The 16,430-nt window shown below is 44.0% G+C and overlaps 1 protein-coding gene across 1 annotated transcript in view; it reads left to right on the forward strand.

The window, feature by feature from the left end:
* STPG1 (sperm tail PG-rich repeat containing 1) overlaps positions 1 to 14,383 on the forward strand; it is a 34,539-nt gene extending 20,156 nt beyond the window's left edge. Inside the window, exons 5-8 of the mRNA XM_032227115.1 lie at positions 1,534 to 1,645; positions 3,756 to 3,927; positions 6,202 to 6,392; positions 14,298 to 14,383. Of these exons, the coding sequence (XP_032083006.1) occupies positions 1,534 to 1,645; positions 3,756 to 3,927; positions 6,202 to 6,392; positions 14,298 to 14,374 (552 nt within the window). The 3' untranslated portion in view covers positions 14,375 to 14,383. The remainder of the gene's footprint in view (positions 1 to 1,533; positions 1,646 to 3,755; positions 3,928 to 6,201; positions 6,393 to 14,297) is intronic.
* Positions 14,384 to 16,430: the final 2,047 nt, after the last annotated feature.

The raw sequence follows: 16,430 nt of genomic DNA on the forward strand, positions 1-16,430 counted from the left end.
GATTGGCTGCACAGAGAGAAGAGCTGAGGTCCAACCAAGCAGAAGAGCACTGGACTAACAAAAAACCTGCTTTGGTTGTCTCCAAAGACCCTGATTGATATGAGAGTTCAATGCTGCTGATTCACTTTGGATCAGATTGGCCTTTGTCATATTTTGTTGGCATCTGCAATGGACCCAGATCCAGCTGGGCTTTGTGGGATTATCTCTTTTTTTGTTGAGTGTAGAAGATGTTACTAGCTTGCACCAAAGCTCTTAGATTATCATAAGAGACCAGGAGGGATGGGAGTTGCAGTCTAGCAGGGATGCTCAGTGCCACATAGAGAAGACTGCTGAGAAGAATCTGCAATCTGATGTTCTCCAGGTGAATTGGATTACCATCCACATCTCTCTAATCTCTGAAGGGCACCAGGTTGGCGGAAACCTCTTGGGGCTCTGAAGTCCCAATTATGTCATCCGTGTCCCAATGCACGATCTTTTATTTGTAGGCTAATTTGTTGCCCAAGTCTTTTATGGATTAGAAAGGGTAATTAGTTTCCAGACAAAGAATTCCTTACAAAGTAGATCCAGCAGTTACACCTTTCCCTCGGGGTTGTGCAAAATTCACCATAGGATAATGAGCCCTTAATTTATCTATTTGCACTGGCTAAAAAAGCAGGTGCATGTGATCTGGGGAAAACCTTATTATAAAAGCTGCAGTTCAGCAGATATTGTTTCTGCCCTTGACATTGATATAGACCATGGAGATCATGTAGACCAGGGGTGTCAAACTCAAGACCTGTGGGCCATATCTGGCCAACAATGTGGTCGGACCCAGGCCACGGGGCCGTCCTGGCCTACACAGTGTGAAGAGGAAAGATCAGGGCAGCGTGGCTTCGGCCTGGTCTACCAAATGCGAAGAGGAACATGCCAGCAGTTTGGGCAGTGGCGTCAAGCTGGCCATGCCCACCCGGTTGCCACCCAGTTGGACACAGCCCTGATATGGCTCTCAATGAAATTGACACCCCTGATGTAGACCAAAACAAATCCTTTTAAAATAGTGTTTCCCAACCTTGAAGATTGATGGATTGAAGATGTATGGATTGCAATTCCCACTTGCTAGAGAATTCTGGGAGCTGAAGTCCACACATTGTCAAGCTGCCAAGGTTGAGAAACACTGCTTTAAAGAATAAAACACGGATCATCGTACCTGATTCTGCACAACTTCATTCCTCCATACAAAATTTTGTGTTTTAATAAAATTGTGGAGTACATTTAAAAAAAAACAACTGTACAAGAGAGTGTTTTATCCCACAGTGACCAAAGGCCATGCCATAAAGATGGATCTTCTTGCTAGTTATTGAAGTTTACTCTAAAATAATAGCATTCACATATCTTAGCAGGCTATTATTCGGCTGATGTGCTTGCAATACTTCAGGCGGAGAAATTAACGAGCACCACTGTTTTGGAAGTAGGCAGATTTAATGTCCAATTAAAAAGCAATCTAATGACACTTGAAAGATCAGCTTCTTATAAAACACAGATTTGCATTTCCAGGTTGCAGTGGATCTTTGCAAACAGAACTATAAACTTGGTGCCAAGTCTGTCTTCTCATCAAAAACAAAACGGACCATGTCATGTAGCAGCAAGGAACCAGTGCCTTCTCCATGTAAGCAAAAATGTGCCTTCTTTGTATAATGTTCAAAAGGACAGAAATAAAATGCATGCTGGAAAGAGGGCAGTGCAACCTTGCCAAGTGCATAAAAATGCTATGCATATGATATGTGTATCAAAATTATTAGTTGGTCACCTACACCACATGATTTACCACTTAGCAATGACCTGGGAAGAAGAGAGGCTGGGGAAAAACAATAAATTTAATAAAGAAATAAATTGCTCTATTTTCCTAACATTTTTTCTACTTGACTGTGTATAATTCTTAGCTTTCTATGGACAGTCTGTTATTTAGAAACTGAAATAATTCTTTGAAAGAATGGCAGCCTTTTTTTCACCCTTGTAATCCAATTGTTTGGCAGATGTAGTCCTAAAAACACATTTTGCCCAAGAAACTGGAAGATTTCACTCTTATTCAGGGGTGAAATTCAGCAGGTTCTCACAGGTTCTGGAGAACAGGTAGTGGAAATTTTGAGTAGTTTGGAGAACCTGCAAATATCACCTCTGGCTGGCCCCAGATGGGAAGGGACTGGAGATTTTGCAATATCCTTCCCCTGCCATGCCCACCAAGCCACGCTCACAGAACCGGCAGTAAAAAAAAAAAATGAATTTCACCACTGCTCTTATTCCAAGTAATGGATACTTGTTCAAAGGTACCTTTCACTGGGGGCAAAACATAGCAACTAATGGTTCTTTGATCTATGATAAAAAAAAAATCAGAAGACTTTCCTGGGCAAGAAATGGAAGGAAGGGCAAGAACAGAGGCCAGATGTTTCAATCATGCAACTCACTCTTGAATTCAGTTTCTTCTCCAGCCTCAATTCGATGGTCAGGAAAAGTTCTGAAGAACTCAAAAAGTTCATATGTATCTTTGCATAATTTCTATTGGTCCTAATAAAAAGTATTAGCGAACTGTAAATACAGGTAGTCCTCGACTTATAACAGCTCATTTAGTAACCCATTTGAAGTTACAAGAGTCTTGAAAAAAGTGACTGATGACCATTGATTGTTGCCACATCCCCAGGGTCACTTGATCAAAATTCAGACATTTGGCTACTGGCATGTATTGATGACAGTTGCAGTGTCCCAGGATCATGTGATCACCTTTTGTGATCTTTTAACAAGTAAAGTCAATGGGGAAGGCAGATTAGTGTAAGAACCTTGTTATTAACTACCGTATTTTTCAGAGTATAAGATGCATCGGAGTATAAGACGCACCAAGGTTTGAAGAAGCAAATTTTAAAAAAAAGGATTTTGCACTTTGCAAACCTTCCAAAAACGGTGTGTTTTTCGCCAAAATGGTCCCATTCCCCCCCCCCAAAGGCATGAATCGCCTTTAGGGGCTTGCAGAGTGCTCCTGGGGGGGGGGGTACCCCCCAAAACGAGCAAAAATGGCCAGGGGTTCAATCCAGCAGTTTCTGACAGGTTCTGGAGAACCGGTAGTGGAACTTTTGAGTAGTTTGGAGAACCGGCAAATACCATCTCTGGTGGCCCTAGAGTAGGTGGGAATGCAGATTTTGCAGTATCCTTCCCCTGCCATGCCCACCAAACCATGCTCACTAAGCCACACCACGCCCACCAAGCCACAGAACCGGTAGTAAAAAAAAAAAGTGAATTTCACCACTGGGCAAAACTCACTTAACAGACATCTCACTTAACAAAAGAAATGTTGGGCTCAATTGTGGTGATAAATCAAGGACTACTTGTATATTTATTATTATGTGCATCACGCAATCAGCCAGATGTTTAGACTGGATTTGGCATTTTTATCCATCTATCCATCCTTCCCAAGGGCCTGGCATAAACAGATGTTATTTGATGGTGTTAAAGGCATCGCTGCAGGATGTAAGCACCTTTTTTTTTGCAATTGACTGATGGTAATTTTGCCAATGCCAGTGGTGAGCAAGAGGTATCCAGATATTGTGGGATTGCAACCAAGGCACCTATTATCCTTGGTACTATCTTTGCTTCCTTTCCCATCATCATTATTTGATTTGTATGGCTGCCTATCTCAACTAAACAATTACGGGCATCTCTCAAAAAGGAATAAAACTTGGCTGTATCATTTGGAAAGTTGGTTTTTGATACTTTTTTTTTAAATTTAGGTCACTACCGAATTAAAGACTCCCTGATCAGGGTGTCTCCTCCAGTGTTGGTGTCCTGCTTTAGATCCAAAACAGGTCGTACAATCGATCCAGAAACTCTGAGCCCAGGACCAGCAGCCTATCAGCAGGCGGTGGAAACTCCAATTGGACCATCAAAGAGGTTCTCTGGACTGTGAGTCCTGAAAAGACGTTTGCCAATCAATCCATTCCTTTTCTTAAATAACAAGTCAATTGGCATCTCTCTAAACCAGTGCTTCTCAACCTTGGTCCACTTTAAGAACTGTGGACTTCAGCTCCCAGAATTCCCCAGCCAATATTGCTCTGGGTGCATATAACAGTAAATATATTATGGTATGTATAACTGAGTAAAAGGGACATGGTGGTTGAGTGGCTAAGACACTGAGCTTGTCAATCAGAAAGGTCGGCAGTATGGCGGTTCGAATCTCTAGCGCCGCATAATGGAGTGAGTTCCTGTTACTTGTCCCAGCCCTCTGCCAATGTAGCAGTTCAAAAGCATGTAAAAATGCAAGTAGAAAAATAGGGACCACCTTTGGTGGAAAGGTAACAGCGTTCCATGAACCTTTGGCGTTTAGTTATGCCAGCCACATGACTATGGAGATGTCTTCAGACAGTGCTGATGCTTTGGCTTTGAAACGGAGATGAACATTGCCCCCTAGAGTCAGGAACAACTAGCACATATGTGCGAGGGGAACCTTTACCTTTTCACTGAATACATTTCTGGATTGGAAGAGACTTGACTACAGAACTCCTTTTCAATCTCTAATCCAAACTCAGTTTTGCATCGATGGATTTTTGACCTTCTCTTTAACAATCTCTAGGGAACCAAAGGTGCTTTCATACCTCCCGCTCGTTTGTGACCCAAGACCTAATAAAACTATGAGCCAGTTGCTCAACCAAGACAATTTTATAGTGACTGTCCAGCAAACAGTGGAGACATTTTGCTGGAGATAAGATTAAGATCTACCCCCTACATTCTTGCCCAAATACTTCCCAGAGCTCACCCTTCCTCCTATCCTAATACAAATTGGCTACTCTCTGCGCACGGTTAGAGGTATCTTTACTACATCTCGTGCCTTTTTAATGCAGGGGGAACAGGCAGTGGGTAATAGACCCATAAACCAACCAAACAGGGAAGAGGTAGAACAAACCTGGTGAGTAAAGGACATCTCTGCTGGCAGAAAACACTAGAACATTCCAGAGGCCATTTCAATTCCCACTGATGTCAAGGTGACATTAGAGTAACGGCTGATACATGCCTCTACTTTTTCTAATGAGAAGAGCAACTTTTCACTGTTATTTTCAAGAAGTCCCTAAAAAGTGCTCTAGAATTATCATGCAGAATTTCTATGGAAGGTATTCTAGAGCAGGGGTCTCCAACTTTGGCAACTTTAAGCCTGGCAGACTTCAACTCCCAGAGGTCCGCTAGGCTTAAAGTTGCCAAGGTTGGAGACCCCTGCTCTAGAATAAGAATGTGTCGTGTTTCTAATTCGAAGGGAGGGCGGTGCTTCTGTGCACCCAGGGTGCTCATGCAAAAATCAGTTTTGCAACTACTTCTTAGCACAATGCTAGGAAACTAAACATTGGATTTAAAGCAGTGTCACTTAACCTTGGCAACTTTAAAGATAGGTGGAATTCAGCTGCCAGAATACCCCGAGCCAGAAGGTTTAGAATGCATCTTAAAGTTGTCCCAGACTGAGAAACACTGTTGGAAGGGGTGGCAGCCAGGTCTTACGGTGGCCCGTTTTCTACCTGTTACCCTGGAGGGTCTTGAAAAACCAAGAACTTTGAAAGCCAAGATGATGTCACACAAATGTCCCTACAAAATAAGAGCCAACCTAGAATTGTTCTAAATTTAGTTCTAATTTCTTCTAATCTCAATTTACCATATTTTTTGGAGTATAAGACACACCTTTTTCCCTCAAAAAAAGAGGGTGAAAATCTGGGTGCATCTTATACACTGAATACAGCACTTTTGGCCTCCCAAAACCCCGTTCCCTTCACTAAAATGGCCGTGCATAGCCTTTAGGAGGCTCCCAGAGTGCTCCTGGGGGTTGGGCAGGGCAAAAATGAGCGAAAAATGGGTTGGTTTTTTTGCTCAATTTTGCCCCCCCCCCGAGCCCCCAGGAGCACTCTATAAGCCTCCTAAAGGCCATGCTTGCCCCCTTCTTTTGACAAAAAACCTACGTATTTTTGTGAAAAACTTTTTTTTAAAAAAATTGCCTCTTCAAAATTTTGGTGCATCTTATACTCCGAAAAATACGGTAGATTTGTTATTAAGCCATGTAGACTGGGAACTATGGGAGTTTTACTCCCTAATTCTCTAGTTGGAGGATTTGCCATAGGTTACCACTCCAATTAGAATTAGTCCCGGTTTTGCTTGAAACCACAGAAGATTTAAGACTATGTTTTGTTTTGTTTTTGATAGGAGAAAGTGCGTCTTGAATTTCTCGGCCCCAGCTATCCCACCCCCCCAAAATCCACCTTTACCAGGGCCCGGCCAATATGACATAGTGGACTATAGAGGACCTCCTAAGCACTACATCTCCAGTGCTGTATTTGTTTCGAACACCAAACGCTGGACAGGTGATAAATTCCACAAAGGCATACCTGGACCAGGTGAGAATATAACTGCTATTAAATGCCCCTATAGCAAGCCAGACAGTCATCCGTTTGAGAAGAAGAATGAGAGTGAAGCTCAAAAAAGGCCAGCTGGTTGGCTGGAGAGGCCAAGAGCGAGCGAAAAAGAAAATCAGAACGGAAGATTGACAAAAGGAAACTACAGGCATGTAACAGGGGTGTCAGGGTATCTTCAGGGCATGGTCAAAAAAGTCAAGATGGCAGTCCTGATGGTTCAGTCAAAGCAGTGCTGGGTTCTGGATCCTGTTCCAACTGGTACGGTTGGAATGGGCCCGGTGGCGTCCACATGTGCTTAGCGCGCGCATGTGTCTTACCGCCTTTGCGCGCCTCTGCGACGCTCCAGCTGCTCAGCGGAGCGTCATGCAGGTACTATATGCGCCGTGTGCATGCACAGAAGTGCAGAAGACTTAGAAGGAGTAAGGTAAGGAGCTTGGGCGGGTGTGTGGGTCTTCCGGAGCACCATACCGGAATGGTATCCAGTGCTCTGGGCTGGCTCTGGTATGCCCATACCAGGGCATACCGCCTGCAACCCTCCACTGAGTCAAAACTCCAACTGTTTTTGTTTGTAGTTGTAGTTTAGTTGTAGTTTATTCAATTTGTATGCCGCCCTATTCCCGAGAGACTCAGGGCGGCTAACAACCAAAGGGGGGAAGGGGATACAAATAAGAAAATAAAAGACAAACAAAATTAAGATACAACAACAGTCACAGCTTCAAATGGGGCTGGGATTTCATCAGCCCCAGGCCTGCCGGAACAACCAGGTCTTAGTGGCTTTGCGGAAAGCCGGAAGGGTGGTGAGGGTCCGGATCTCAACGGGGAGATCGTTTATTGTCACGTTCGCCATCTTGACTTTTTCTGGCTATATTTTGCAGACAGCCCTATGGGGTGTCAACAGCAGCCAAGCAGAAAATAACAATGGGGCTGACCTGTTTCAGTCCAGCTGTTGGTCTTCCCCCGAGAAGTATTTTTTGCTGAGACTTCTTTGAAAGCAATCTGTCTTACCACAAAATGGAATTCCATAAACTTGCCAAACATCAAGCAAGGTGACGCATTGGGCCCCAATGATGCGAAAAGGTTAATTAGCAGGAGCTGTGGCTTCCATGTCATTCGGTACACGAGTATAAAGAATCACCTTTGGAAAAACATCCTTTGGTTCCCTGCATTGCCAGCACACTATTCGGTCATGGATGACCTTGTGGTGGGGCTTGTAGGGTGTGTTCACTACAGAAAGTAGAAGATGAATGAATTCTTCCGTCCTGTAATGCTTGCCTTGCCCAACCCGGAAATGACTATAATAGCTGGGGTTGTATATTGTGAACTGCCCCAAGGCTATCTTCCTATTTATTATAGTTGGTCACAGATGTTTAGACTGGATTTGGCATTTTTATCTACTTACTGAGAACTTTCCTTTGGACCTGGGCTAAGCAGATGTTGTGTTTGATGGTGTTAAAAGCATTGTAGGATGAAAGCTCTTCCAAGTAAAGCTGTCTTTTGCAATTGACCGATGGTGCTTTCGACAATGCCAATAGTATTCAGTCGAGATGTTTTCAGATTGCACCCAAGGTGCTTATTATTATCGGTGCTATCTTTATTATGGATGGCTGCACAGTCCGCCAGATGTTTAGACTGGGTTTGACATTTTTATCCACCTATCAAGTCCTTCCCAAGGAGCTGGGATAGCAGATGTTTTGTTTGATGGTGTTCAAGGTACCGTGGCAGGATATAAGCTGTTCCAAGTAGCACTGCCTTCGACAGTTGACTGAATGTGATGTTGTCAATGTCAATGGTGATTTAGTTTTTTTAAAAGAAAGATTTCTAATCTGCTGTTATCCGCAGAAATTAGGTCAAGTAATGGCTTTTAAAAAGCCAAATATCAGCCAAAGCTTGGCCCACCGAAGACATCCTGAGCAGCGGTGGGATTCACTTAGCTTCCCTTCCGGTTTGCAAATGTGAGCGCGTGCACATGTGCATCACCTTCTGTGCATGTGCAGTGCTGACGCATTAGGTTGGGGCGGGTGGGTGGAGCCTCCCGCAGCCACCGCTACTGGTTCACCCGAACCATCGAGAACCAGCTGAATACCACCTCTGATCCTGAGCCATTGTGACACAGTGGTTAGAATGCAGTACTGCAGGCTACTTCTGCTGACTGCCGGCAGCCAGCAGTTTAGCAGTTTGATTCTCACTGGCTCAAAGTTAACTCAGCCTTCCATCCTTCCAAGGTGGGTAAAATGAGGACCCAGATTGTTGAGGGCAATATGCTGACTCTGTAAACCACTTAGAGAGAGCTGTAAAGCACTGTGACGAGGTATATAAGTCTAAGTGCTATTGCTATTTCTCCCTTCCTTTCCTTGGTCCTGGTGGTGCAGTGGTTAGAATGCAGTACTGCAGGCTGACTCTGCTCACTGCCAGCAGTTCGATTCTCACTGGCTCAAAGTTGACTCAGCCTTCCATCCTTCCAAGGTCGATAAAATGAGGACCCAAATTGTTGAGGGCAATATGCTGACTCTGTAAATCGCTTAAATAGTAAAACATTATAAAGTCTAGGTGCTATTGTTACTACTATTCTGTCATTTCCTTGCCTCATTTTTTCTCACACTTTAATCTTTTCTCCTTATTCTTTCCTCTTTAACCTTGAGTGTATGATAAAGGCTTTATTTGTTGGCTTAGTTCATGTGAAGATCATATGAAGTGTTAATACCACTTTATAAAGCCACACTTGGAATACTGCATTCAGTTTTGGTCGCCACGGTGTAAAAAAGATATGGAGACTCTAGAAAGAGTGCAGAGAAGAGCAACAAAGATGATTAGGGGACTGGAGACTAAAACATATGAAGAACGGTTGCAGGAACTGGGTATGTCTAGTTTAATGAAAAGAAGGACTAGGGGAGACATGATAGCAGTGCTCCAATATCTCAGGGGCTGCCCCAAAGAAGAGGGAGTCAAGCTATTTTCCAAGGCACCTGAGGGCAGAACAAGAAGCAATGGGTGGAGACTAATCAAGGAGAGAAGCAACCTAGAACTAAGGAGAAATTTCCTGACAGTTACAATAATTAATCAGTGGAACCAGTTGCCTCCAGAAGTTGTGAATGCTCCAATACTAGAGGTTTTGTAAGAAGAGTTTGGATAACCATTTGTCTGAAGTGGTGTAAGGTTTCCTGCATAAGCAGGAGGTTGGACTAGAAGACCTCCAAGGTCCCTTCCAACTCTGTTATTATATATAGTCATGGCAAAAAAGTTGTAAAATCAGCCGTCACTTACTTAACAGCCATCTTGCTTAGCAATGGAAAGTCTGGTCACAATTGGTGTCATAAATCAAGGACATCCTGCCTTTGCAGAAAGGCACTATAAGATGTTTTTCAAGACTCCTACCCACTTCCTTGTCCTTTCAACCAGTTCTGAATATTCCTTCACAAACGGTATGAACAAGACATTACCTGGGGGAAAAAACACCGGGGAAAAGAGTTGATATTGGCTAAAGCATGCTTGAGATTTGTGAGCAATCAGTCCCAAGTGGTAACATAATATTTCCTTCAGCCGTTAAAGGAAGTAAAGGACACCAAAAATCTCTTAAGTCCTTCTGACAGATGAATGTGGAGTCTGAGATGAAGACAATGGCAATGTTGCCTTTGATTTATGAAAAGTGGTCATTAATCACTGGTAATAGAGTTTCTAGGCTGAATATTTGGAATTATCTGGATAAACGACACATCCTAAAATATGAGAAGGGCTTAAATGGATTTTTAAAAAACTTTTCAAAGCCCATGGGAAGCCAAATACTTTTTTTTTTTAAAGGAACAATTATGGCTTTCCTTTAAGAAAGGAACAAAAAAAAAAATAGAAGGAATTTTAAAACATGTTTATTAATACTTGTTTTCCTTTACAGTTTATCAATCTTATGGCAGGTACGAATGTAAATTGCTTCAACTCTGGAAGGTTATTGTTTAAATTTTACTGCCAGCATAATATTGTCTCTGTTTTGAGTCTATTTTCACAAAAATGTGTTGAAGGGAGAAATCAGTTCAAAAGTCTGCTGGGAATCAAGAGTGCTGCTGCCTTAACCTTCTTGATCCACCTCGTGGATGCCTCTGCCTTCACATTTTTCAAGAGACCCCATAAGGCAGCGGTGGAATTCACTTACCTACCCTGCCAGCTCGCAAAGGTCTGTGCATGTGCAGTGCTTGCCCTTTATGTCGGGGCATGGGTGGAGCCTCCCTCAGCAGCCGCTACTCGTTTGCCCAAACCAGAGAGAACTGGCTGAATGCCACCTCTGCCACAAGGCCTCAGTGTTGCTTTCCAATGTTATGATTTTATGAACTCCAGTGGTCTTCATAGTACAGAAATGTGCAATTGTGTTGTAGGATTGATCAAGTAGAATCACGACCCCCTAATTGTAAACCTTGAAAAGACTCCCAGCTTGGTCTTTTCCATGGCCTCGTGGCCTCTCCCAGCACCAGGGAAATCAGGAGATCTAGGCAGTTCAAATGAGTATAAAGATTTACTGCAAGCTTAAGCTCTCTACGAGAATCTGAACTACTAAGAGTAAGAGAAATTAGCGGGAGATAAGAATAGAAAGGAATTCAAAGTGGGTCTTGAATGACTTAGATCTCTTGTGGGCGTGAAGGGACTTGTGACTGATGACACGTTTGACCCCTCCCTCGAGCTCAGCCTGGTCATCTCCTATGGCAGTGTTTCTCAACCTTGGCAACTTGAAGATGTCTGGACTTCAACTCCCAGAATTCCCCAGCCAGCGAATGCTGGCTGGGGAATTCTGGGAGTTGAAGTCCGGACATCTTCAAGTTGCCAAGGTTGAGAAACACTGTCCTATGGCCTCCCCAGTTTCCTTTTCTCCCATAGCCTTTCACGTCATACTAAATACAGTCTTTGCCAATCAAGGCCACTTCCTGCAGGTAACGGTTGACTTATGATCGGTCTCTTAGCAACCATTCAAAGTTACAATGGATCCCCCCACCACACAAAAAAAGAGAAAAGTACTTAAGACTCAAATTCATCTACAGCTTTTGCAGTGTCTGCAGTTATTTGACTGCAATTTATGACAGGGTTTTGTTTGTTTTTTTTGGCTGGAAACTGACATTTACCTCTCATTTCTGACCAAAAATGTCCACTGTGGACATTATGTTCACTTAACAACTGCCACAAAAAAAGTCTTACAATTGATTTTTTTTTCTTAAAATATTTTTTATTGAATGTTTTAATCTTTAAAAACAGAAAGAAAAACACAACAAGAAAGAACAAAACACAAAACATACATAACAATATAAAGTAATTATACAGCCTTCTGTATCGGCTTTCCTGCTTAGCTTTTATAGTTCTCCATTCTGCATTGGTTTTCTATTGCTTTTATCTTGTCCTATTATTTAACAGCAGTAGTACTAACACTTATAATAATATTAATTATTTATATCACCATATATTTAAATTATCTATTTTCTGTTTTGGCTTCTGTTTTCTAGCCACTTATAAATTTTATTCCACACTTTATAGAAATCCGATTCTTCTCTTTCTTTTAGTTCTGTTGTCATTTTGTCCATCTCTGCGCATTCGAATACTTTTCTAATTATTGTTTCATCTGCGGATGTATTGATTTTTTTTCCAGTTTTGTGTGAAAGCAATCCTGGCTGCAGTGAGTATGTGTATGATTATGTATTGAGATTGTTTATCCATTTTTGGTCTAATAGTCCTAATAAGAATGCTTCTGGTTTCAGTTCTATTTTTTGTTCTATAATTTCTTCCAACCGTTTCCGAATTTTGCACCAGTGTTTCCTTGTGATGGGGCACGTCCACCACATATGGTAGAATGTTCCAGAAAAGTCTTAAAATTGATTGGTTGCATAATGACCCGCTTAGTTATCGGCATGACTTGAAATTGTAATCCCAAGCTCAATTACGGTTGTAAACCGAGGACTACCTGTACTGAATTGGACTACAACTCACATCATCCCTAACCAACAAGATCCTTTATGTGTGCTATGAAGCTCAGCCAGTGTTTGTTTTTCCCCACAGGTTTTTCCCCTGGGTTAGTCCAAGCTGTGAATCTGATCATAACTCTGCTTGGTTGGCATTGCTTAGATTGTGTTAAATTCCATAATGGCTTAGCACAGGGGTGTCAAACTCGATTTCATTGAGGGCTTCATCAGGGTTGTGTTTGACCTCGGGGGGGGGGCATGGCCAGGTTGATGTCACTCGTGTTGCCACAAAAACAGGCTCCCAAGCTCCGTTTTCGGCTGCAATCACCTCCTGCAACCCTCTGGCATTATAAATGGAGCTTAGGAGGGTCATGTACAGCCCTCCCAATCTTTGTTTTTTAGTGCCAGAGGCACCGCGGGCCAGTCCTTCGCTGTTACCAAAGCAGCCCTGCAAGCCAGATCTAAGCACCCCATGGGCTGGATCCGGCCCGCGGGCCTCGAGTTTGACACCCCTGGCTTAGCAGGATGTGTGAAGACAGCCTGCCTGGGAACCATTTTTATGGAGCTTTTGCAGCAAAAGAGCTGGAGGAAAATGCTGCTTTGGCATTGCCGCTTGTGCCTCCGTCTAGTCCCAACTTGTGGTTGCACACAGATTCGTCAGTATTTATTTCCTTTCCTGGCAGCACATCTGTGCCCGGAACTGCCGAGAAAGGAGGAATTTGCTAGACATTGCTCCTCCCGGCATGCAGAGGCGCCTGTGCCTGCTGAATTTCTGTTTTTCATGCATCTGATCTGGAGCCCTGTTGCTTGGAAGAAAAAAAAGAAGAAGTAACCCAGCCCACACCTGAACTGCTTCCTCTGCAATTCCTGGTACCTGAGAAGTTGGCTGCTGGCATCAGATCAACTACAGTACCTAAGTTTGTTTTTCCCCTTGCATTTGCCGAGTGGGGAGAAGGCTTCATAATATAAGTAGGTGGTTATTTTAATATAGGTAGTCCTCAACTTGCAACCATTTGTTTAGTGACCATTTGAAGTTACAACGGCATTGAAAAAAATGGACTTATGTTTTTCACACTTACGACCGTGGCCTCATCCCCATGGTCACATGATCAAAATTTGGATGCTTGACAATGGGCATGTATTAACAATAGCAATAGCACTTAGACTTACATGCCACTTTACAGTGCTTTACAGCCCTTTCTAAGCGTTTTACAGAGTCAGCCTATTGCCCCCCAACAATCTGGGTCCTCATTTACCCATCTCAGAAGGATGGAAGGCTGAGTCAACCTTGAACCGGTAAGAATCGAACTCCTGGCAGTGAACAGAGTTAGCCTGAAATACTGCATTCTAACCACTGGGAGGGAGGGAGGGTGGGAGGGAGGGAGGGAAGGAAGGAAGGAAGGAAGGAAAATAGCAATAGCACTTAGACTTATATACCACTTCACCATGCTTTTCAACCCTCTCTAAGCAGTTTACAGAGTCAGCCCCAAAAATCTGGGTCCTCATTTTACCCACCTCGGAAGGATGGAAGGTTGAGTCAACCTTGAGCCTGACGAGATTCGAACTGCCAAATTGCAGGCAGCCGGCAGGCAGCAGAAGTAGCCGGCAGTACCGCTCTCTAACCACTGCGCCACCTCAGCTCAATGGCTGCAGGGTCCCCGGGTCATGTGATCAGCTTTTGTGACCCACTGCCAAGCAAAGTCAGATTCACGTAGCAGCCGTGTTATTCACTTAACAACTGATTCACTTAACAATTGTGTCAAGAAAGGTCACAACCTGGGGCAAAAACTTGCTTAACAACCGTCTTGCTTAACAACAGAAATTTGGGGCTCAATTGCAGTTCTGAGTCAAGGACTACCTGTAATGCAGAAAGCCAGGGGTGCGAGAGAGACATAATGATGCGAAGGAGTGCCCACATCCTGCAAGCTGATCCCTTAAAATTCTGTTTTTCTCCTTCCAGGAACTTACACCCTCCCTATTCCAGGAAAACAATCCTTCATGTACAACATCAGCAACAAATGGGTGCCGGTATTATAAAGCAAGAGATCCCACAAGGTTGGTTTTGGCGGAGTCTATTTTTAGATCATTTGAATATCCTGTATATCTTCCGAAGGGTGGGAAACATTCGGTTTTCATTGGTGCTGTGTGGTAGGATTGAAAGAGTTTTGGACAGAAAGCCACTATTGTTTCACTACCAGTTTTCAGGTCAGATTAATCTTTCTTGGCAGGAGTTGTGAGCCAAAATGGAAACAATTCTGACATGGTTTAGCTTAGCGATGGCGAACCTTTTTGGCACCAAGTGGCAGAAAGGGAGCGCCCACGCATGGCACCAAGTGGCAGAAAGGGAGCGCCCACGCGTGGCACCAAGTGCCAGAAAGGGAGCGCCAATGCACGGCACCAAGTGGCAGAAAGGGAGCGCCCACGCGTGGCACCAAGTGGCAGAAAGGGAGCGCCCATGCACGGCACCAAGTGGCAGAAAGGGAGCGCCCACATGTGGCACCAAGTGCCAGAAAGGGAGCACTTTGTGCTAATGTGCTTAGCGCATGCTCACCTGGGCTGTGTCCAGGAAGAGGAGCTGCCCAGAGGGCATGCACACGCCGGAAAAAGAACTTCTGGTTTCCGGTGCACGCTGGCCAGCAAGTTTTCCATTTATTGCTGCGCATGCACATATGCCTATGGTCCAGTTGGGTGGTGCTCATCCTCATGCTGGAAAATGGAAGACCAGCTCTTCCAGTTTCTAACACTGCCACACGCTCAAAGGCCAGCTGATTGTTGCATGTGCACCAGAAGCCCGGAAGAGGAACAGGCGACCCCGTGTGTGCCAGGCAACATGGCTCCATGTGCCACTTTGGACACGGTTCGCCATCACGGGTTTAGATTTACTTCTTGTCTGTGGGAAACCAAGTGCCGGGGGAAAATGTTTGTGGGTGAGTGAAAAATACAAAAACATTTATACAGTTATAGGTATGGAGAAGATGGACACGGAACTCTTACTCTCGTAACAGTTCCTGAAATTGAGTGGGTGCTAATTCAATGAGATTTATTGTCAACCACGAACTAAGCAGATGGACCTGTTTCACAAAGCCCATTTGGGTCCATAAATCAAACAGAGCACGTTGGGCAAATGCTCCTATTAGAATTGGACCTAATTTAGTGAAGTGCTTGGGTGAAGGAAACTAGGAGCCGATTCAGACGTCAGATATGAGAACACAGAGAGCTCCTACAGCAGTGTTTCTCAACACAGCTATGGCTAGCCGTGGATAGTTCAACTTTTCATCCATTGGGAGTCCTCTCTGGACCAAGCCTGAGAAGTTAGGAAGGGATGAGCCTGGGAATGCAAAGATGCACCTTGCTTGTTGAGTGAGCTGTGATCTTCCCATATTGCAGAAGATCATGGTTCACTCAACAAGCAAGGCCCAACTTTGCATTGCTAGGCTCATCCCTGACCTTCCAATGTCTCAGCCTTCATCCACAGAAGGCTCCAAAAGCTCTTCCCAAATTGTAATTTTTAATATGATAAAAAGGGATAACCTTAAAATACATGACCGGACTGTAATTATAAGAGCTAATTTAATGGAGACCAAACCATATGAAGTACAGTTGCCAGAACTGGGTATGTCTGGTTTAATGATGGACTAGGGGAGACATGATAGCAGTGCTCCAATATCTCAGGGGCTGCCACAGAGAAGAAGGGGTCAAGCTATTCTCCAAAGCACCTGAGGGCAGGACAAGAAACAATGGATGCAAACTAATTGCGGGGAGAAGCCACCTAGAACTAAGGAGTAATTTCCTGACAGAACAAATAACCAGTGGAACAACGTTGCCTCCAGAAGTTGTGAATGCTCAAACACTGGAAGTTTTAAAGAAGGGATTGGATAAACATTTGTCTGAAATGGTATAGGGCCATGATGCCACATGTGGCACACAGAGCCATATTTGCTGGCATGCACGCGCCTGCCAGCTGATTTTCAGCCTTCCGGGGGGGGGGGGTAGGCTGTTTTCACCCTCCCCAGGCTTCAGGAAAGCCTCTAGTGCCTGGGGAAGGGCGAAAACTCCCCCTCTGCACGCAGGGGGGGCATGCGTGCCAGCACGG

This window comes from Thamnophis elegans, chromosome 12 (assembly GCF_009769535.1).
Source record: "Thamnophis elegans isolate rThaEle1 chromosome 12, rThaEle1.pri, whole genome shotgun sequence".
NCBI lineage: Eukaryota > Metazoa > Chordata > Lepidosauria > Squamata > Colubridae > Thamnophis > Thamnophis elegans.